The sequence below is a fragment of the Chiloscyllium punctatum genome, chromosome 2 (genome assembly GCF_047496795.1).
Source record: "Chiloscyllium punctatum isolate Juve2018m chromosome 2, sChiPun1.3, whole genome shotgun sequence".
Taxonomy (NCBI): Eukaryota; Metazoa; Chordata; class Chondrichthyes; order Orectolobiformes; family Hemiscylliidae; genus Chiloscyllium; species Chiloscyllium punctatum.
In genome coordinates, this window is record NC_092740.1 from 91,244,396 (window position 1) to 91,268,819 (window position 24,424).

The 24,424-nt window shown below is 40.3% G+C and overlaps 1 protein-coding gene across 2 annotated transcripts in view; it reads right to left on the reverse strand.

Annotated features, from left to right (window-relative positions):
• Positions 1-2,713: 2,713 nt before the first annotated feature.
• The window catches only part of rasef (RAS and EF-hand domain containing), a 77,211-nt gene continuing 55,500 nt past the window's right edge, over positions 2,714-24,424 (reverse strand). The window contains exons 13-18 of one of the 2 annotated variants that reach the window (XM_072585479.1): positions 23,379-23,526; positions 18,765-18,846; positions 13,420-13,534; positions 10,699-10,818; positions 9,663-9,739; positions 2,714-3,368 (exon numbers count right to left, since the gene is read on the reverse strand). In XM_072585479.1, coding sequence (XP_072441580.1) covers positions 3,260-3,368; positions 9,663-9,739; positions 10,699-10,818; positions 13,420-13,534; positions 18,765-18,846; positions 23,379-23,526 — 651 coding nt within the window. In that variant the 3' untranslated portion in view covers positions 2,714-3,259. Of the gene's footprint in view, positions 3,369-9,662; positions 9,740-10,698; positions 10,819-10,877; positions 13,125-13,419; positions 13,535-18,764; positions 18,847-23,378; positions 23,527-24,424 lie in introns of those variants that run through there. The other variant, XM_072585487.1, reaches the window with a different exon arrangement.

The window sequence follows — 24,424 nt, forward strand, 5'->3', positions numbered from 1 at the left end:
TTAACAAATAGTATACATGAGGAGGAAGTGTGCCGCCATGTATAAAATTGTATAAAAGACAATTTACTTGAAGTTGAAATCAGAGTATCGTTGACTTTTGTTCTAATCTGAGCTGCAGATTAAAAGGGTAATTAAACCCTCTCACATAGACCAGATCGGGGGAAGTCTTTGCCCTCTCCTTGTATTGCACCAGTGGAATACATGAATAAATTTGCCACATGCCTCAAGCTCTGCTGTCTCCTGAGTTTATCTCTGGAAAGATTTACTCCTATGCTGGCCAATTATTATACCATCAGTCTACCCTCAAACATGAGGCAAGTGACAGAAGTAGTTGTCAAAATACATGCAAGTAGCAATAGCAATCACCTGCTCCTTGAGGCACAGCTTAGATTTCACCAGTGCCACTCAGTTCCTGGCATCATTGCAGATCCAAGCGTGGACAAAAGAGCTTAATTCCAGAGCAGAGATGAGATTGACTGCCTTTAACATTAAAGGTAGTGTTGACTGAGTTTGGAATCATGATGTCCTAACTGAAGTCAATGGGATTCAGGGAACAATCTCCACTGGTTATTCATATCTGGCAAACAAGAAGATGGTTTGTGGCTGTTGGAAGACAATCATGACGTTGGTGGTGGGCAAGTTGTTAGAGGGAATCCTGGCGGACAGGATTTATATTTAGAAAGGCAAGGACTGATTAGGGATAGTCAACATGGCTTTATGCATGGGAAATCATGTCTAACTTAATTGAGTTTATTGAAAAAATAACGAAGAGGATTGATGAGGGCAGAGCAGTGGACATAATTGAAATGGACTTCAGTAAGGTATTCAACGAGGTTCCCCAAGGTAAACTGGTTGGCAAGGTTAGATCTCATGGAATACAGGGACAACTAGCCATTTGGATACAGAACTGGCTCAAAAGTAGAAGACAGAGGGTGGTGTGGAGGGTTGCTTTTCAGACTGGAGGCCTGTGACCAGCAGTATGCCACAAGAATCAGTGCTGGGTCCACTGCTTTTCATTATTTAAGTAAATAATTTGAATGTGAATGTAGAGGGGTGATTAGTAAGTTTGCAGGTGACACCAAAATTGGAGGTACAGTTGACAGCAAGAAAGGTTACCTCCAAGTGATGGGACCTTGATCAGATGGGCCAACAGGCCAAGGAGTGGCACATGGAGCTTATTTAGATAAATGTGAGGTGCTGCATTTTGGAAAGGCAAATCAGGGCATAACTTATACACTTAATGGTAGGGTCCTAGGGAATGTTGCTGAACAAAGAAACATTGGAGTGCAGGCTCATAGTTCCTTGAAAATGGAGTCGCAGGTAGACAGGATAGTAAAGATGTTTGGTATGCTTCCCTTTATTAGTCAGAGCATTGAGTTTAGGAGTTGGGAGATCATGTTGCAGCTGTACAGAACATCGGTTAGACCACTTTTAATATACTGCATGCAAATCTGGTCTCCCTGCTATCGGAACATTGATGCAAAACTTGAAAGAATTCAGAAAAAAAATTATAAGGATGTTGCCAGGGTTGGAGGGTTTGAGCTATAGGGAGAGGCTGAATAGGCTAGGCTATTTTCCCTGGAGCATTTGGAGGCTGAGGGGGTCTTTTCCTGAGGCGGGGGGGGGGGGGGGGGCGGCGGAGGTGGAGGGGTAGAGTCTAAAAATAGATACCACAGGTTTACTGCAAGAGAGGAAAGATTTAAAAGGGACCTAAGGGGCAGTTGTTTTTTCAAACAGAGTGGTGCTTGTATGGAATAAGCTGCCAGAGGAAGTGGTGGAGGCTGGTACAACGACAACATTCATCTAGATGGGTATATGAAGAGGAAGGGTTTGCAGGAATATGGGCGAAATGCTGGCAAATGGGACTAGATTAATTTAGGACATCTGGTTGGCATGGACGAGTTGGACCAAAGGGTCTCTTTCCACACTGTACAGCTCTATGACTCTATCTCTGCCTCAGGACATCTCTGCAGTAGTTTTTCAGTGTTGTGTCCTACGCCCACCAATCACCAGCTGCTTCATCATTAGCTTTCCCTCCATCACATACGTCCAAATTAGGAATGTCCCATCCATCCACTCAACCCTCCTCTCTGACCTATCACCATCTCCCCTTTCATCTACCTATTGCATTCTCAGCTACCTTACCCCACACTCCCCTCCCATTTATGTCAATATCCCCAGCCCACAAGCCTCATTCCTGACGAAGAGCTTATGTCCAAAACTTCAATTCTCTTGCTCCTCGGATGCTGCCTGAGCTGCTGTACTTTTCCAGCACCACGCTCTCTACCCTAATCTCTAGCGTTTGCAGTCCTCACTTACTCCTTTCAATGGCACTATCATAGCTGATTTGGCAGTTCATGCTGCAAGTACTCAAGTTCATGATGGAGAGAAAGAACAATTGATTGAAAGTGGAGATGGTAAGGAAGCTGCTATGGGTCACATTGCCTGTCAGCCTCTCCTTTCTCCTCCTGCCAAATCCAGTTTGCTGTAGTTTTTGGCTCCTTACCACAGCATACTATTTACTAAATTCCACCTAAACGGGAGAGAAGCACAAACACACGATATATAAAAAAAAGTAGAAAGGGAGAGGTAAGAGAAAAAGCGACATGAAGACATCAAAAACAGGCAACAAATGCCACAATCTTCTCTGTGGAATGCACAGGAGACTGATCCACTACTTTTAAGAAGGAAACTACTATGGAATCACAATACATAGTAAAATGGAATGCACCATTTAATATATTTCACTAACATTACAGAATACCTATATATCCTTCCACTTCAATCACATAAAAATAACTTAATTACATTTCTAAAGACTGCTTTTACCTTAATCTTGTTTTTTTTTAAAAAATAAATACATTTATGGAGGTAACAGGAGATAAAACATTATAAAGCAGCATTATTTCTCAGAAACATCCTTTAAATTTGAAATGTAAATATGACCACTATATACAAATAATTAAGGAGACTAATACACTTTTGTTTCAGACAGCCATCTTGTTGGCTGACGCTTTGGCAACACTGAGGAAAAATGAAATAAGTGAAGTACAAACACAACTAACTGGATTTTATTTAAATTTCTCATTTCATCTTGCTCTTTCACCAGTCTTTTAATTTGCTCAATCCTTCATATTTTTGACTTCTTCATCGCTATAATCTCCATCATTCAGTATTTTCTAAGGCACTAAACAAGGTGTTGATCATAAGATGTATGCAAAAATGCAGAACAGGTCAATCCAATGATTATTCTTCATAATTATGTAGTACAGCAATTTTTCATGGCCAACTTTTTGTTCAAGTGTGTGCTGGACAAACTAGTTACAGAATCCTCGTCTGTTTCTTCATCCAGTCTTTTCCTCACTTCCCTATGGAATGGAATCGACAGTCAATGTAAACAAAAGGGCAGATATATCAAATATAGTTAAAGTTATAATAATACTAACTTACAGTGAAAAGGCATGAACTGAAATTTGGAATTATTGTGCATTATAAGGAGAAGGAAAATCTTCTATCGGTTTCAATGATACTAATGAATTTGGAACTCTAGCACAATACCACAGTAACCAAAAAGATAGGATATCTTTGTTCTGTATCTAATTATGGTACACTTAAATTATCAGTGACTAATGTTTATTCTGAGTGCCTAAAAGGGAAGTGCATTCCTGTCCACAACACAAATATCCTTTGCCTTTATAAGCACAGAAGAAAATCATTTGGATAGATAGCCAATTGACAAACAACTACCACTGTCATTTAACTATGACTCAGAAATGTGATATAATCAAGAAGAACAGAAAAGTCTTAAATCATAATTACAAGAAATGTTTTCACTCAATGTGCAACTTGGTGAAATTTAGACCATGGTCAGAAGATCTAATATGGCAGTGTTAAAATAAAAGCATTTGCAAAGTTAGCTTCTGATACTGTTAGCAATTCGTAGACAAGGCCATCAGAAAGTCAGAATTTCAATCATGTGTTAGCTGATTGCAGCAAGAGAAATATTACAATTAACTTCAGCAGCCTTGAATCAATGAAAAAGCAAACATAAGTTCTTGATGCTGAATACTTTCAAGAAGCCCCTATCAGAAAATCCAGGCCAGTTGATATTGAGTGAAAATGCTGAGCTTAATGACGCTTTAATGGTCGAGAGCTTGTCAATACTCTTGCATATAAACTGAGCCAAGAATGAATTAGAGGAGGCAGTGGCATAGTGATAATATCATTGGATTAGGAATCTGGAATCCAGACTAATGGTCTGAGGCCAACAGACCCAGACATTACAGCATGAAAGGAGATCATTTGGCTCATCACGCCTGTGTCAGTCAAAAACATAACTACACTCATCCCATTTTCCAGCTTTTGGCCCATAACCCAGGAGGTTATGGCAACACAAGTAAATATTTATATACTGCTTAAACGTTCCAGAAGTTTTGGACTCAACTACCCCTCGAGAATTCCAGACTCCTATCACACTCTGGTCGAAAAATTCTCCTCTTGCATTCTACCACTTCACCTAAATCTATGCTCACTCATTATTGACTCACTACTAATGGAAAAAAGAAAGTGCCTTTCTATCCACATGCTCTGTGCCCTTCCAGTTTAGGTCCCCTCTCAACCTTCACTGCTCTAAGGAAAAGCATCCCAGCCTATCCAACCTTTCCTAATAACGGAGATCCTCCAGCCCAGGCACATCTTGTCCTCCGCATCATCTCGAGTGCAATCACATTCTTCCTGTAATGTAGTGACCAAAATTGCATGTAGAAATTTAGTGGCTTGACTTGCAGTTTATATAGTTCCCGTATAACCTCTTTAGTCTAGTACTCTCTGCCTCGACTAATAAAAGCAAGCATCCCACATGCCTTCTTAATCACCTTATCCACCAGCCCTGCTACCTTCAGGGATCTATGGATATACACACTAAGGTCCCTCTGACCCATCTGAATGGATCATACCATTCATAGTGTGATTCCTTGCCTTGTTAGCCCTCTCCAAAAACTTCACTTTTCTGGGATGAATTCCTTTGCCACTGCTCTGCACAGCTGACCAGCCCAGTGATATCTCCAGCAGCTTATGCTATCCTTCTCACTATTTACCAATTATTGTCACATCTGCAAACTTCTTGATCATATCTGTACATTTATGTCCAAATCATTAATGTATACAACACACTGCAAGGGCCCCAGCACGGAGTCTTGCTGAACCCGACTAAAAACAGACTTCCATTCACAGAAATTGTTCTACCATCATCCTCTGCCTCCTACATGTCAATTTTGGATCCAGTGCACTACTTTGCCTTGAATTCATGGGGTCCTACTTTTTTGACCAGCCTGCCATCAGGGGCTTATCAAAAGCCTTACTAAAGTACATGTAAACCAACACCAAATGCATTACCCTCATTAAAACTCACTGCTATCATTGTAAACAAAATCAAATTAATCAGACACCACATTCCCTTAAAAGATTCATGCTGACTATCCCTGATTAACTTGTCCCTCCAGGTGCAGACAGAATTCGGAGGGACAGAATATTTCTTATGATTTCCCCCACCACTGAACCTAAGTTCTTACTCTTCTCTTCCACTCTTGTCTAATAATGGGACAACACTGGCAGTTCTCCAGTCCTCCAGCACCATACTGTGACCAGAAAAAATTTGAACGTTACAGCCTAGGTTCTTGATACTGGGGTTTAGATCATAGTGGTGCTGGAAAAGCATAGCAGGTTGGGCAGCATCCAAGGAGCAGGAAAATTGACGTTTTGGGCAAAAGCCCTTCATCAGGAATAGAGGCAGGAAGCCTCCAGGATGGAGAGATAAAATATACGTCCTCCCTTGCTTCCCTCAATTACCTGAAAACATCTCATTTATAGCTGTGCTTGTATTCATTTTTAAAGCCACTAAACCTGTGAGGGCCTTAACATATTTCACAATGCTTCACATGGATGTGTATAGTTGTGTCATCCTTTTCAATTGTGAATACCCATATAAAGTGCTAATCAAGAACTATACTCACATCTTCCAGATCCACACCCAGGCTACCTTTATGAATCCTAATGAGCCTGATTCTTTGCCTATTTATTTTGTCACACTTCATATATTGAAATCAACCCTTTGGCTTTTCCTTTACTTTACCAATCAGTGCATTCTTATGCATTCTCTTAGCTTTCTAACTTCCCTTTTCAAGTTACCCCTGCCATATTGAGCCCTTTGTATCTACCATAAGATAATTATTTTTTCCTCCAATCCCAACCTTTGACATCCAGGGTTTTCTGGTCTTGCTTACACCCTTTGTCTTTATACAAACATCTTTGCTCTGTACTCTTACCATTCCTTTCTTGAATGCCTCCCACTGCTCTGTCACAGTTTATCTGCACGTAGCTGCTCCCAGTGAACATTTACCAATCACATCTTTACCTTATCCTTTCCCTAATTTGGAACTTTTATTCATAGCCCATCCTTACCTTTTTCCATAATGATCCTAAATGTAATTGAGTGATGGTCACAACCACCAGAGTGTCCTCCTGCTGTTACAATGTACATCTGGCAAGCTCATTTCTGAATATTAAGTTCAAAACTGCTCACCTCTCTGGTTCGGCTTTCCACATTTCAGCTACAAAAAGGTTCACCTGATGCATTTAAGATTTTTGTTCCCTCCTACCTTGTACATTAGAACTATCCCTGCTAATATTTGGGGAGTTAAAATCCCTTACTATTACTCCCTACAGTACACATCAAACAACATGCTTGCCCCTTTTTGTTTTTGTTACTTAGAGTCATAGAATCATAGAGATGGACAGCATGGAAACAGATTCTTTGGTACAACCTGTCCACGCCGACCAGATATCCCAACCTAATCTAGTCCCACCTGCCAGCACCCAGCCCATATCCCTCCAAACCCTTCCCATTCATATACCCATCCAAATGCCTCTTAAATGTTGCAATTGTACCAGCCTCCACCAATTCCTCTGGCAGCTCATACCATACACATACCACCTTCTGTGTGAAAAAGTTGCCCCTTATGTCTCTTTTATATCTTTCCCCTCTCACCCTAAACCTATGCCCTCTAGTTCTGGACTCCCCACCCCAGGGAAAAGATTTTGACTATTTATCCTATCCATGCCCCTCATAATTTTGTAAACGTCTATAAGGTCACCCCTCAGCCTCCGACGCTCCAGGGAAAACAGCCCCAGCCTGTTCAGCCTCTCGCTGTAGCTCAACTCCTCCAACCCTGGCAACATCCTTGTAAATCTTTTCTGAAACCTTTCAGGTTTCACAACATCTTTCCGATAGGAAGGAGACCAGAATTGCATGCAATATTCCAACAGTGGCCTAACCAATGTCCTGTACAGCCGCAACATGACCTGATCTTGCCAAGAAATCATCCTTACTCACTTGTACAATTGATTCTTTGATTAATGGTGTGACTGCCACTACCTTTCATCCCAATCCTCCTGTCAAGACCCCATTCTCCTGACAAACCATCCCAACAGCATTAGCAACTTCCCCATGAGGATATTGGGCCTGTTCCTGTTCAGATTTAACGCATCCATCTGGTACAGATTCCACCTCCGCAAAGACCAATTCCACTGAGTGGTTGTGAACCATGAGTCATGGACAAATTAGCCTGGCTGCACCAAAACAATGGGGAACTGGGCAAGTCCAACCTCAGAATGGTATCAGCCAGGCTTTCTAATTGCATGCTTATCATGCACTGCTGAACATTATGCTATTGAGTCTTGACTGCAGTTTTTAAATGGCCTTGGAGTCATTTTAACAGAATGAAAATCTATGCCTAAATTATACCAACCTCACAAATCAAACGATCTTTCTTCAAAAAAAAAGCTGCCCCCAATGGAAAATTGCTGAGCAAAGGACTCTTTAAATAAAAATGTTCTGTTATTGTTACTAGATATGTTTTCTGTCTCTCTCTCTCTTTCTTTCATCAATGTACATTTTGGGCCTGAACAGCTCTGAGAATATACAAAAATTTGCAAACCTGCCCAAAAGTAAATGAACTGGAATAATACTAAATTGTTTTTTAGTAATAGCAAAATTCAATCTGTATCTTATTCACCCAAGCAACCTACACATATTCAGAAAAATAGAGATGCATAGAATTCTTCAATACAATGGGACACAAGATGGTCATTCTTATATACAATTTATCTGATACAGAAATAACAAAAAAAATCATTCTCTGCTTTTTCACATCAATTATTCAGAACATTTAACATTAAAAATATAACTACTTTTCTATATCTTTATATAACAATAGATACAAATAATCAGAAAACAGCAGAGGAAATCGCTATTCAGAGTTGAGCGTGAAGAAGCAGGTAGCACAAAGGAGCATTGTTTTATATTCATGCTCAATTATACTGGAGTTCAATTTCTGCCATGACTATATTGGAACACAATGAGTATAAACCAAGCAGCTTCCTAAAAGGCTGATGAAAACAGTGCAGGAAGAATTGCTCAAGATTATTCTTGTAAACCACCTACCAAATACAGATAGAACAGTCATCTGTCCAGCCCCTTTTTCAACACATTCAATGAAAAACTGAAATAGCAAAGATATCTTAACATAAAAGTGGGGGCCAGTAAGCTGAAGAATATGTATTTGAGATTATGCCCAGAGTAACACGATCCTTATATGACGTCAAATTTCTCAGATCCCTGTTAAATCATTGCAAGATATGAAATGATTTCATCATATCTTCATGTTGACAAGACTAGCAGTGTCCATATGGTAAATAGCAATTTTTTTTTTAGATATTGATATTGCACTCAACAAATAACAGCCATGTTCCAGCTGGATGATACCCACCCGGATTATAATAACATTCTATGCAAACCAAAGTTTAAAATGCAGGACAACGGTTCAACTTATGAAAGAAATTTTCACATTTTACACTCCTCTCATCATTCACTGAAGGAGTTTGTTATAAACTCACATAGCTACTACATATTATTTCAAACCATTTTTCAATTAATTATTTTGAAATATTAGTTGAAAACCCATTGAGGCATGTATAGTTTTGCAATTTACTTGCCAGATAAGTAAGGATCCCCACTGATGTTATAGTGTGAAGTATAATGTTTACAGCAGTATAGAACCCAGAATCACAGTGCAGTGTTTTTGGTAACAGGAAATGAATATATTATTCTTATTTTGAATTCCCTGTAACTGTTCCTAAGTGGTGAGGGGAGGAAAGTGAATTATCACTGCTTCCTCTCAGACGTGACTACATTAGCTTTTGTTTGTCTCTGCTCAGCCTCCCAATCCAATCTTCCTTGTTGACATGTAACTTTAGTCCCTAACATATTTACATCTAGCTTCCACATTGGCCTTAACTAATGAGATACCAAAGAGAAATTTACATTTGGCCAATTAAAACTATCCCAGTAAAGCCGTATCACTTTTTTGGCTCAAGTACATCCAGGCCTTTAGGTCTCTTTTTAAATCTCTCTCAATATAAATATAATGTAAAATTTGCCCTTTGCCACCTGAGCCAAAAAACAAACAGCTCATTAGCCAGGGACGTTAGTCAGAGTTTGGATGCACCATTATTTACACATTCTATCAAAGTGCCTTTGACCTTTTCCTCGAAATACTGGATGTTTCCAGTGGCCTGCTGAGCTGGTTAATAAAACTAGTACTTACCGAGCAAGGTGAAGTACTGCTTCAATAATATTTGAGCCATCTTTGGCACTTGTTTCACAAAATAGCGCATTGTATGTCTGTAAGAAAACAAAAAAATGAAAAAGACTCACTCTTATATTTAGTATCCTTAATGAAAACATAATAACAAATAGGAAATAAATCACAACTTTTGACTCTATACACACCCACTCTCCAAATTTAAAACAAAAGTATTCTTACTGTTTCAGCTAATTGCTTGGCAATGTAACACTCAAACATTGCTAGGAAAAGAGACAAAATTCAAATGTTTTTTGCCTTGTACTCCTCAGGGCTGACATGTGAAACCAACTTTGAAAGGGAACCATAATTCATAACACTTCCAAAGAGACTGCTAATTATTTGAAATGGAAATACAGCTTGTTCTGTTAATGATCAATTTTAGCATGCTGATTAAACTCAGTGAGGGTACTGCCATGGGGAAGGTAGCTTCCATAATCCTTTCTCAATGAAAAAGATGCAGAATATGCATAAAGTCCTTTTGTTAGACAGAACATGGTCTTGTTTGTTAATATTTGTAGTTTCTAATTCACAGAAATAAGTCCGTTATAACCTTAAACTGGTTTCTGGTGTCATTCTTATCACAGTCTAGATATCTAGTAAAATGCAGTCCAATTGCAGAATGAAATCTAGTGTTAGAGCCTAAGCTTTGAGTTTTACAAGCACAGGTTAGACAAGCACAGTCAGCAAGCTCCCCACCACATTCAGTCAAAGGGATATGCTGTCTGCCTATCTTGAAGTATATAGTTTATGTATCTAGCATAACACTGACACTAAAACTCAGAAAGCACATTACTGGTTTGTGTAGTAGGCAGAATGTCTTTTTGGCTTGATGACAGTAAACCTGTTAGTGGAGAATAATACCACTCATGTGTCTACTGCAAGGTAACATCTGGCTTCACCTGTTGTTCAAACATTTTGAGATGTCTTCCCCTTCCCTTTCAAAGTTTGGTTTCTTGCATTCCAGTGCTAATGATTGATTCAGTTCTTTGATTCTCACCATGGCCAGTTTCTCCCCATAGCTTGTGGGGACTGATTTCTGTATTTCTTGAGATGCTTTGTTTCTTAGATCTGCCTTATTCCCCACCAACATAATGGGAATATTCTCATTGGTTGAATCCTTTAAATTAAGCAAAAAATGAATAATATTATCGTAACATTTCTTTATAATCTCAGATAAATTATCACTATGTTTTCCCTGAATCTATTCATTGAAAGCCACCTTTTTTGTAAAATCTGGTATTGAATGAAATTGGAACCTGAAACAGCATTATAATTTTGCCAATATTATATGTAGGTGATGTGATGTTGCTAATATCATTATCCTTTATGACCGCAAACAGGAAATTTTGAAATTAACGAACTCTTTCTTCTTTCAGCTTTTATTTTTTATCTTGACTCCGATTCCCTCCCAGATGAAGCATTTAGCCGTTTTAGATGTTGCTCAAGTGCGGTGTGGGTCTAATATTTACTTTCTGTATTTATAGCTGTTTTTCTCTTAATTCATTTAACGGACACTCTTTCTAAATATAATTTTAAAAATTGAACCATAATCCCCATGGTGTTGCTTGAATGCTCAATGCTCTAAGAATGCAAGGGTGGATTAGAGTCTGGCCCTCTAACCATAGGTGGTTATAAGTGCAGGTAAGCACATGAGTGCCAGGTGGACTGGTTAAAAGGTCTACCTAACCATAACTCATCACCTCCATGCCAACTCATACTCTCAATTTACCCTTTGCCCTCAGAATCCCTCCATATTATATCTATAGTTACTCATCCAGTATTCAGTATGGCCAGATCTATAGACCCAGATGGAGATGAAGTTAACAGCAAAATTTAATAAACCCCTCACTCTGACACAAAACTGAAAATAACTCTCATTAATAAATTCTAAAATTTTAAAAACCCAATCAGTGTTGAATTTGTAATATAAAAACTTCTAGTCAATAACACATCAAAAATTGCTAGTCCTTTAACAGTCTCTTCAAGCTGGTGATCAAATTTTAAACTCAGTCACTGTTAATTACACAGGTGCATTTCTAGTATCTGAAACTCAGCCAAGCATTCACAATGATCCAGCTGCAAGAACACACTTAAGAAATATGAACAAAAACTCTATTGAAACTGCTAACACTATTAGCTTCAGTCTGTTTATTTTAATATTTAAAGGACAAGGAATTAAAAGAACTTCACATCATGACATGTAAACCAAATTTATATAATCTTCAAGAGTCTTCTGTCAACTCAATAAAATTGTGAATCTCACATTGCAAGTTGCCCTTGGAATAATAAAAATGAGCTCGGTTTGAACTCAGCAATAATTTCAAATGGTCCTGCTGAGGTTGGCTTTCCTGACTTTATGACTCATATCCTGTCCACTTCATGATAGGAAGAATGTAATGTCAGAAATCTGGGTGGAACCTCCACATCCAGTTAGAGACATCCAGGCCATTTATAAAGGTCTTTGGAATTGGTCCAACACTCCAGCATTATGCTTTCCTTCTCTTTTCTCATTGGTCTGAAATGGCCCTGTAACCTTTGGTGAGGTTCCTTTAAATTTAAAATTTTCAACTGTCAAGTGCAGGTCATCATCACGCCTACCTGCTCTGATTGATTGGAAAACCATAACACATGGTGCCAATATCATGTTTGAGTTATAAGCCAAGGGAAAATGCCCTCCACAAGCTTTTGGGTTCCTGACCAGCTGCTGGTTCACCTCGCAGTGGGCAAAAAACAGTTATATAGTAAAAGATCTACCTAATAACTCTCAAAGTTAGCCTCATGACTCTATTCTGAATCACCATAGTTGCTTGAATGGATATAGTACTGAGCATAAAAGTGAGGAATAATTGGTTCCACAGGTTGGCACAACATCAAGGGCCAAAGGGCCTGTACTGCTCTGTAATGTTCTATGTTCTAATGCAGTATGTTGGCTTTCAGTATGTTATATTTCGCAGTATGATTTCTTTGCATAAGGCATTCCCAAACTGAACCTCGTCTTGGTGACAATGAAATGCCACTTTGGTTGGAGTATTTTTTCCAAACTAAATGTTGAACAATGCATAAAAGCAGGAGGACATGTGCTTGAGGTTAGGTCATGTTTTCCCATGTGATTATGTTCTTCTCATCTCATCACACATTCATGCATGGGTAGATCATCACATTTAATGGGTAGAAAATTCTTTCCTCTGCCAGGACCTTCCAGGCTCCAACATCCAGACACCCTGTTTAACAGTCACCTGGACAGCACTTCATTCTCTGCAACCCAGGAGCATCCCTTAGCCTCTCATCACCCCAATCTTTCCTGGAGAAACCAGAGACTAGGCAAAAAATGGCACCACACATTAGCAAAGCCGCCCTTGAGATTTTCATGTAGGCTGCCCACAAATTATTTTCCCTATAGATGGCAAGAAGAAATTGTCTGCCCTGTGAAGACAATGAACAAGAATCGTAAAATGGCATAAGAATAGGAGAATGATGCAGTGGACATTACACACTGGGCATCGCGATATCAAAATAATGTTCCTAAATTATGCTCCAAGCATGCTTTTAATAGATTAAATATTGTGGGGACTGTGAAACAATTTGATGAAACGTGTCGCAGGACAAGAAGGCTCAATATTGGCAGAACAATTTGTTTTTCCCCTCATGAGGTTACACTACCTTGTAGTTACTATCTAATAAGCACAAATCTACTTAATATGGAAACAAGATTATTCACCTCAATCATGTCAACCCATTCTCGTACATTGAGGAAACTCTTTTCACACGTGATATCATATAGCAATAAAACACCATCAGCGCGTCTAAAATAGGATTTGGCAATACTCCGAAATCTGAAAAATAAACAACAAGACCATGGCATCCACTTCACAGCTAAACATTTCATTTTCTTAAAAAGTAGTACATTGCTGAACTAATATGTTTCTAGAACCATTAACACATAATCAATAATTACATTTTCTTTTCTTTGGTAATTGTTTATCTTCATTAAGGAGAAGACTTGTAAACTAATTTCAGAACCTCCACTGCAAACTTCAGCTCTGCAGTGTCTGTAGTTTCAGCACTTCAGATACTGCATGTACGCACAATGCTGCAGGAACTACCTCAGGTAACATTTTGATGCTGGACATTAGGAGAATTTTCAGAAGTACATGGAGTCAGCAGACTGGGAGAGTAATCAGAGTGTACTGCTGCTCTGATGCCAGCAATGCCATTATTGACCTCTGTGCTCCAGCTAATGCCATCTCAAACACGCACCACCAAACATGATTCAGTCAATACTATTTGAAAGGGGGCAAAAGAATGTACATATGTACCTACATCAAATGAACCACGGCTCACCATCAAGGACAGTTAAAAGGATATTAAGGTCTGGTCATGGAATCTATAATTACAAGTATCCTTGACCTGTAGCATATAAGGGAGGTCGAGCAGAGAGAGCAGAGAAGAAGAAAAACTGCTTACTGAGAGAGGAACAAGAATGCACAGGGAGAGCACAACTGGATTTTCATAGAATTGGAGAGATTTCATGGGACTCAATTCACACATGAATTCCATGGGACTCAATTACAGGATTCCCTACCCGTTGTCTCCAATTTTCAACAGTGAAGATTAATGGGATAAGTTGGCTCAGATCTCAAGCCTCTGACAATGGTTAAAGTGTAGGGCAAAGCATGACATGGAGGGTAGGGGCATAAGATAGCATGGAGAGTTTGTGGGAACTGGAACGGTGTGGGACCTGTCACAGAGTCCCAGAGCACTGAGGCAGGTCATTTACCCAAACCTCCTCAGCACGTTGTAGTCTCCATTGTTCACTCAAAACTATTTCTGGGGGTAGCAGAGCCAACTGAAGCAAGCATCTGTGTCCTTGTGTTATGGACCAGGCCAGACTCCCTTAAAACATTTCAAGAAGGTAGCTCAGACCCTAATTTTTTTTAGTTGTTTTAAGCAGGTGTAAAGTGGATATTCTAGGAGTGATGTAGCGGACCCAACCACTTAGTTTTAAACAAAACAGAATTTATCTTGCAAATGAAACACAAACAAAAGTGAACAGAATATAGAATAGCTTAACTATTTAAAAACCCAATCAACTCTATCGCAACTTAATGAAGCTGTTCCAAATACTTGCAAACATCCCCATAAACACCCCATTGGCAAAAAAAGGTAAAATTAAACTCAGGTTCTTCCAGAGAGATAGAGAGAGAGAGAGAGAGAGAGAGAACCAGCATGGAGCTGTTTCCTTGAACAGCAACCTCAAATATTGACTGCTTGCTAAAACCAAACTAAACCAAATCAGAGAAAAGCTGAGCTGGGAGAAATGACCACTCCCCTTTCATTGTGCAAATCTTTTGTTTTCAAAACTCGAAAGCCTTTTTTCCTAAGGCAGTATCTGTTAGCTACAATCAAATTGGTCCTTACTCATACAAACCAGACAGATCAGAATCTATGTGTTTATGACCCCTCTGAAAAAGAAACTAAGGACAACTTAACCTTGTTAAAGGAACAGCATCATCACATTTAAACAAAAGCCCCACATTTCTCACATTTTCTCTTGAGGCAAGCATGTTGAGACAAGAAATCTATCAACCTGCTACCTGCTTCAAAGGTGAAAATCTAAACCAAGTGTTGTGTTTTTGCTTCACAAGACAGGTGCTTATGGAAATCTGCCACCTTTTCAGGCAGAACAGTAACCTCAGAGCTTAGTGACATTGGTACCATTGATAGCTATGAAGATAAAGCATGGCAATGAACTTCTTAGCATTGGGATCCTCCCAGTGTAGAGAAAGTGTCACCTTTTAACTTCTCCCACACAAATACAAAAGTAAAAACTGCAGATGTTGGAGTGCAAAACAAACCGAAAGTGCTAAAGATACTCAGCCGGTCAGGTCTGTGCAGAGAAATAGGGTTCATATATTCGGGATGATGACCCGTAATCAGAAAGGAACTATTGAATTGCAGTGCGGTCTAAGTAAATGAGGAAGAGAAAGAAATACAAAAGGGCAGCAGTGTGATTGGATGGATGGCAAGAGAGATTAAATTATGCAAAAAGTGAAGGAATAATGAAAGAGATTAAAGAAAGTCATCAGCAAAAAGGAACAAAATGGAGGCAGCATTTATAATCAAAAATCTTTGAATTCAATGTTGAGTCAAGAAAGCTGCAGAGTTGCAAGTTAAAACGTGAGGTGACATTTCTCAAACATGCATTGAGCTACAGTGTACCAAGAACAGAACAGTTGGAGTGAGAGTAAGGTGGGGAATTAAAATGACAAGTGACAGGACACTCATGGGATGTCCTCTCCAAAATGGGCTTTGGGGAGGGAATCGGAAATTGGATCAGACTGCTCTACACCAACATTGTCAGTGCAGTCTCAATCAATGGGTGGGAATCAGATAGCTTCCCTGTAAGATCTGGAGTCAGGCAGGGATGCCCCCTCTCACCCGCCTTGTTTGTGTGTTGCATAGAGCCATTTGCCGAATCCATCAGGAAGGATGCGAGCCTGAGAGGGGTGACTATTCCTGGCAGCGGGGGCCTGCAGGTTAAGGCCTCCCTGTACATGGATGACGTCGCTGTTTTCTGCTCGGATCCGCTGTCCGTGCACAGACTCGTGTGCATCTGCGACCAGTTCGAACGGGCCTCGGGGGCCAAGGTAAACCGAGGCAAGAGCGAGGCCATGCTCTTCGGGAACTGGGCCGACCAATCCTCTATCCCCTTCACCGTCAGGACTGACCACCTGAAGGTGCTGGGTATTTGGTTCGGGGGGGCTGGGGCGTGCGCCAAGACCTGGGAGGAGCGGATCAGGAAGATGAGACAGAAACTAGGCAGATGGGGGCAACGGTCGCTCTCCATCGCGGGAAAAAACCTGGTCATCAGGTGTGAGGTACTCTCAGTATTGCTATATGTGGCACAGGTCTGGCCTATCCCCAGGACCTGTGCCGCCGCAGTCACCCGGGCCATCTTCCAATTCATTTGGAGATCAAAGATGGACCGGGTCCGAAGAGACTCTATGTACAAAGACCGGTGCAATGGGGGAAAAAACACGCCCAATGCCACCCTCACCCTGATGGCCACCTTTGTGTGTGGCTGCATCAAGCTGTGCGTGGATCCCCGGTACGCAAACACCAAGTGTCACTACGTACTGAGGTTCTACCTGTCCCCGGTGTTGCGAAGGATGGGCCTGGCCTCGCTGCCGCGGAACGCTCCGAGTAGTTGGACCGTTCCGTATCACCTGTCCTTCGTGGAGAAATTTATGAGGAAAAACACCTTTGACCACAAGTCCATCAGGAAGTGGTCAGCACGTAGCGTCCTTGAGACCCTTCGGGAAAAGGAGAGGGCGGATCCTGTCGAGCGGTTCCCTGAGCAGACTGTCAAAGCCATTTGGCAGAATGCCTCATCGCCAGAACTTTCCAACAAGCACCAAGACGTGGCTTGGCTGGTGGTGAGAAGGGCTCTGCCTGTGAGATCCTTTATGCACGCCCGGACTCTCTGCCGCACCGCACGCTGCCCTCGAAGTGGCTGCGGGGGGGACGAGACTGTCACACACCTCCTTCTGGAATGTGCCTATGCAGAGGAAGTCTGGAGAGGAATGCAGTGGTGCTTGTCGAGGTTCGTCCCGAGCAGCGCCGTGACGCGGGACTCCGTGCTCTACGGCCTGTTCCCCGGGACTCACACCGAGACGAACATTAACTGCGCCTGGAGGATCATCAACTCGGTGAAGGACGCTCTCTGGGCGGTCCGAAACCTGTTGATCTTCCAGCTGAAGGAGTTGACCCCGACCGAGTGTTGCAGACTGGCACATTCCAAGGTCCAAGACTACGTGTTGAGGGACGCGCTGAAGCTTGGGGCAGCTGCCGCCAAGGCGCGGTGGGGAAAGACCACTGTGTAAGATCAGCCTGCCGAAAGAAGAACAGGGGGCCCATACAGATGTTTTTTTGGGCTCTGCTGATGCCTCAGCCAAATATATGTATATATACAAGATTGAAAAAATGCACAGGATTGTAAAGGACAAGAATAAAGTCGAATCTGTGTTTGTAAATATGGACATATGTATGGCATGATCCAATGTACAGACCATCAAATCATTTATGAATAAAGTATATTTTTGAAATAAAAAAAAAAAGACACTCAGAGCCATGCTTGTAGACTGAACAGCGGGCTTGGGAGTGAGTTCAACAACTTCAGATCACAACCTCTGAGTCCACTTGTTTTGTTTCTTTTGTTGTGTTTTTTCAATCTTACTTCACATGGCACCTGGACAGTTGTTATTCGGCTATTCTCACCTCATCTGGACACATTCTTTCCTTCTCTACCTGTCCCATTTGGCCTTTGCAGCATGAAATCTTTTGTCATTTAATCTCTTCTGCCATTCACCCTATCACAGACATTTACATTTGCTCTCCTTCCCCTCACCCCCTTCCACTTATTCAATATCTATTATATATCCATTGAGCTGAAACATTAATGATCTTTCCCTTCATAGATGCTGCCTGAGCTGCTGAATGTGTTCAACATTTTTGTTTTTAGATCAGCATCTCCTAGCTTGATGACTATGAACATTCAGGGGAAAGGCAAATTATTTTTACACCTGTAGACGTGAGTACATTGTGTCCTCTCAGACCAGAGAGAAGCAGGCAGAGCACGCATGTAGCTTTGGCAGGACAGTGGTCTTCTCTCATTGTGTAGGGGCTGTCAGTGACTGCACACGTTTTACAGACAACACAAGCAAATGAACAGATAAAATACAAATGCATTGAAAAACAGTGTGTTTATGCCTACTGAACTCACTAGCATGGGAGTGGTGTTACTTTCAGATAAAGTTAAGTAGATAAAAGATTTTTTTTCTTAAATTATCACTGACATGTAGCATCCCAACACACTTCTGCTTACTGACAAGGCAGGAGAGTGTGTTTCAGGCTGTAATTAACCCTCTTTTGTTTTCAATACCTTAAAATGTCATCCTGCTCAAAAGCTAATTCACAGATGATAAAACGTACACACAACATATACACTTGGTTTTAATGTATGTGTAATTTTGTCAGTTTAAAACTTGCTCATTTCTATTTTACCTCTCTTGACCTGCAGTGTCCCATAACTGCAACACTGTTCGTTCTCCATCAACAATTAAAGTTTTCATCTGAAAATCAACTCCTGTTTGAAAAATAAGAAGGACATGGAGATAAGTTCATGCTGCTCTCAGTGACAGGCAGTTTTTTGCTCACATCCTGATAATACCCAGCTACAGTCATATATTCTCAATACAAGGGAGGCAATGTTGGCATAGTGGTAATATTAATGGACTCGCAATCCAGAATTCTAGGTTAATGTTCTGGAGTCATAGCAGATGGTGAAATTTAAATTTTAAAAAAATCTGGAATAAAATGCAGGCCCAATGGTGATCACTGTTAATTCTCATAAAAGCCCATTTGATTCATTAATGTCCTTAAGGAAAAGAAATCTGCTGTCCTTACCTGGTCTGACCTATGCGTGACACCAAATCCTCAGCAACATAGTTGACTCTTAGCTGCCCTCAGGGCAAATAGGGATGGGCAATAAATGCTGGACTAGCCAGTGATGCTCATATCGTGTCCAAATTTTAAAACTCCGGTATTTCTATACTATCAGATTGCCTGTCTAATATCAAATTATGGGTGCTTTAAAATCTGGTTCAGCTGATCACTTGGAAGATTAAATCCATTGCTTTTGATTCTCACCATCAAAACCTACTCAAAATCCGAAAGTTCTGGATTCTTTCAGCATCTATAGTTCTATGCTTTATTTTCTAAATCTGTTCCCTCGCCACTGACTCCAAACTGTTCTTGGCTCGTTACACAGGCTGAATCAAGTATGGAAATGCTCTGGTATTCTGACTATGAATTATGTTTTAAAATCACAAGTTCATCATCAAGATTAAACCTCCAGAAGATTGTTTACCACAGTGACATTTTTTATCTGCACATTCCTTACCTCTACAGTCGATTCAAACATCATTCTTCCACTGTGTATAGCTGCATATATTCCAATGTGCCCAAACACACTTCATATCGTCCCCCATTGATCAATGCAGTCTCAGTCATCCATCACATTTAATTCAAAATTTTCATTCTCTTGCTCATTTTCACTCACTCTGCATCTGCACCCTCCAGCCTTAAGTCCTTCCTTCACTCTTTGTTTCATAAACCCAAGCCTGCCTCCTCTCTTTGACTGTACCACTGATGGCAAACCCATTAGCTGCCTCAACTCTTCATTTCACATCTGAATTTAAAATCTACAGATGCAATAATGAGATTTCTTTGCTTATTATCCTATAATTGAATAACCGTTATGTTCTGAAGTCCGTGAAATGTACAAGACAAAAATAGTTTCTCTATAAAAATACTCTAAACATTTTAACAACCATGGGGAGCAATATTATTGAATATGTAATCTGTAAACCTAAATTCAATATATCATTCGGCTGTAAATTTAGTATCAGCTTTAGGTATCTGTGTAGATTCAAGGCCTAAGCACATAAATCGGATTAACATTTCAGTGCTCTGCAGGGGGAGGACTGCAACATCCAGCAGTGATGTCTTTAATCTGAGGCTGTTGAGCCAGCCTCTCCTCTCTGAGGTAGATGTACAGGATTCATGACTCTATTCAAAGTAGACCGTAGAAGTTCTCCTGCTGGCTTGGTCAATAACATCCATCACCCAATATCACTGAAATACATGGCTGACCATTGGTGCTGGGGCTTCAACTCTTCCCAATTTACAGAAAGGATTTAGAATGAAGAGACCAATGGAATGGTGACTAAATTTATTGATGACACAAAAATGGTTAGGAAAGTGAATTGTGAAACAGACATAGGAGCTGACATAGATACAGCTTTAGTGAGTGGACAATCATCTGACAATTGAGTATAATATGAAACAGTGAGAAACTGTCCATTTTGGCAGAAGAAATAAAAAGGCATACTATCGAAATGATGAGAGCTTGAAGAGCTCTAAGACGCTGAGAGATCAGAGTGTTCTCGTGCATGAATCATAACAGGATGTGCAGGTACATCAAGTAATCGGAAAAGCTCATAGAATGTTATGGTTTATTGCAAGGGGAGTTAAGTGCAAGATGAAAGATTATCGTGGATATGTGGAAATGCAGAGTTGAGATTATAATCAGATCAACCATGGCTTTATTGAATGGTGGAGCAAGCTCAAAGGGCTGAGTGGCCTACTCTTATTCTTTGATGGTATGTTTAGAACTCATGCAAGAGCTTTTACAGTGAGACAAACAGCACTTAGGGAGACAGGTGCAGAATGGTAATGTCACTGGTCCAGTAATCCAAAATCCGAGACTGCACTGGGGACATGGTTTCAAATCCCATCAAAGCACATCACGAAATTTCAATTCACTAAGATTTGTAAATGGAGGACAGCTTAATGGCAACCACTATTAATTGTCATAAAAATCCATCTGTTCCTTAATATCTTTGAAGCAAAGAAATCTGCCATCTTTACTTGTTCAGACCTGCATATGAGACCAGATACAAAACAAGGTGGTCAACTCTTTACCAATCTCTGAAATGACCCAGCAAACCATCTGTTGCAGGGCAATTATGGATAGTCAATAAATTTTGGATTATCCAGTGATGCCCGCATATCATCATCAAAAAAAGTAAAAAAGTAAAAGTAAAAAAGTAGGTATTTTCATCAGTTCAAAGACTACCCACTGACCGCAGCATTTGAGATGGGATTTCAATCATTTGGAGCAACGGAGATTCACTGTCAATAACTTCTGGATTTTCAACTTATTTGTGCACATGCAAACTTCCAAGATGTTGGCCCAGTGGAATATTATAGTAAATATTAACACTTTCCTTGTCATTAACACTGCAAAAGATGGGTCATCATCTGCTAATTAATTCCATTGATTTTTGTGGATCTTCAGCATATTAGTTGTTACATTTCAAAAGTACTTCAGAAGATATTAGGCATTTTGGATATCATACAGTTCTGAAATGCACTATATAAATGCAATTTTGGAAATGTAAATGATGTGTTGCAGTTTTAAAGATACAGAAGAAATACAAAGGCCCAAAAATACACTTATAGTGGCCTTTTAGTTGCAGAGCTGGGTTAGAAACTATGAGATGTTGCACGGTTCTTTTCTTGAGACCTTACAAGAAAGAACCTCCATCTGTCTCTAAAGACCAGTGCATCCTGATGCTGGTGTTCTCACTTCCTTGTTCTTAGTCAGATATAAGTTTGAAAGCTCGTACCCTCAAAATCAGCAGCAAATGCCTCCTCTTAGGTTGTTGGGAAAAGCATAATAACTTCATTTTGTTTTCTAGTGAATTCTGTAACCACTGGACCAGTCAATGAGGGAGTGTTGTTCAACAGATAGACTTAGGGATGCAGAGTCATAGTTTCTTGAAAGTGGCATCGCAGGTTGACAGGGTGGTGAAAGCAGCATTTGGCATGCTTAGTTTCATTGTTCGGAGCACTGAATATAGGAGTTGGGTCATGTTGCGGTTGTACGTCAGTGAGACCACTTTTAGAATTCTGGTTGCCCAACTATAGGAAAGATGTTGTTAAACCAGAAAGGACACAGAAAAAGCTTCCAAGGATGTTGCTGGAACTGAAGGGTTTGAGTTATAAGGACAGTTATCCTGAATGAACCCTGATTTCTGGGAGGCATGGTGGCTCAGTGGTTAACACTGCTGCCTCATATCAACATGGACCCAGTTTTGAATCCACCTTCAGGTGATTGTGTGGAGTTTGCACATTCTCCTTGTGTCTATGTGGGTTTCCTCCTGGTGCTTTGATTTCTTCCCACAATCCAAAGATGTGCAGGTTAGGTGGATTAGCTGTGCTAAATTACTTATAGTATCCAGATATGCGCAAACTAGATGGAATAGCCATGGAAAATGCAGGTTACAGAAATAAGGTAGGGATGTAGGTCTGGGTACCATGCTGTTTGGAAGATTGGCGTGGTATTGATGGACCAAATGGCTGGCTTCCACAGTGTAAGGATGCTATGAGAGACGAGATAGGCTGTGAAGTCTTTCCCTGGAGGTTGCAGGCTGAGGGGTGACCTTATAGAGGTTTATAAAATCACAAGTGGCATACATAAGGTGAATAGCTAAGGTTTTCTCTCATGGGTAGGGGAATCCAAAACTAGAGGGTATAGGTTTAAGATGAGAGGAGAAAGATTTAAAGTGGACCTGAGGGGCAACCTTTTCACAAGAGAATGGTGCATGTACAGAATGAGTTGCCAAAGGAAATGGTAAAAGTAGATACAATTACAACATTTGAAAGACATTTGGACAGGTACATGACTATTAAAGATTAAGAGGGATATGGACCAAACACAGTAAAATGGGACGAGTTCAGTTTAGGATACTTGGTCGGCATGGATGAGTTGAGCCAAAGGGTCTGTTCCATGTTGTATGTCTCTATGACTAAGTCAGCTCTTCCCAGAGCTGGGGGTGTGGTTCAACATCAACTTGAGAAGGTTGAGCCAGCAAATTTCATAGAAATCAAAAGCATATAAACAATATGAACAAGTAGAAACTGAATCACTGGCCATTCTGGCAGATGCGTCTAAAACAGGAAGCCACTGAAATGCTAATGAAGCTGACTGACAGTGAAATAAAGATAGGGAAAAGTAAAAGGAAGCAAGGTATTTAAACTGATGAAACATACCTAAAGTGGCACTGGTGTTCCCACGAAACTCATTCTTGCAGAGTCGTAGCAGAAAGCTTGATTTGCCCACAGCTGCATCCCCAGCAAGCACTATCTTGAAAGTCTTTTCTGACTGAGGATATTTGAAGTTCCCAGCTGTGCTAGTAGGCTGAATAAAGGAAATGTTTCAATCAGAAATCACTTTGTTCAATTCAAAGTACATTTATGAGTCCTGAACCGAGCAAAATAAGTACTTTTGACTGTCAGGCAAATCAATCAATTAGTCTGCTCGCTAATTCACATGTTGCTCGCATCTACTCAGGTGATTGGACAGTCTGATTTGAAAATATATTTTTCTACATTCCAAGTTGTTTTAAAGAAAAGTACTAAATTCTAATTATGTCATGTGCTTCCATTTAAATGAGGTTTAGTGACCTAATGGAAAAAATAAAACTAGCTTTTAAATAGTGCTATTGCTAATGTAGTTAAAAGCCACCAGAGAGAATTTAAGTATCTATGTTATGGATTTATTTTCCTCCCTTTTGCTGAGACCACTCATTTCTACTGAGATGTGTTTTCATTTCTATTATTCTCATTTGGCACATTTATCAAAACAGATATTGTTCATACATGAATGGGAGTGAAAGAGTTGAATTTACATGACCAATATCCTTCAGCACTGGCCAAAACTTCTATTTTTGTCTTTTGCTTCAGTGCTTCTACAGGACTCTTCCTGAATTTATGACAGCGTAAAGGAGGTCCACAGAAGTTAGTGGTACGGTCATCTACGGGAAACCTAACCATAGAAAGAGAAAGGATTGGGGGTGGGGATAAAGGGATGAAAGAGAATCTTAAATTTCACGCCTACCCCTGGATTTACTTCACCCACCAGCTGCAGTCACTGCAAATTGGACATGAAAGTAGAGAGATTACATACCCAGGAGACAACTATGCTAAGTCTCATTGATATTAGCTAAGTCAATACTAGTAACAGACTGATTTGAATTATCCCTGATGACACTGGGAATTCAGCATTCTTTTTTAAATCAGGGTTATAAATAAAGTCT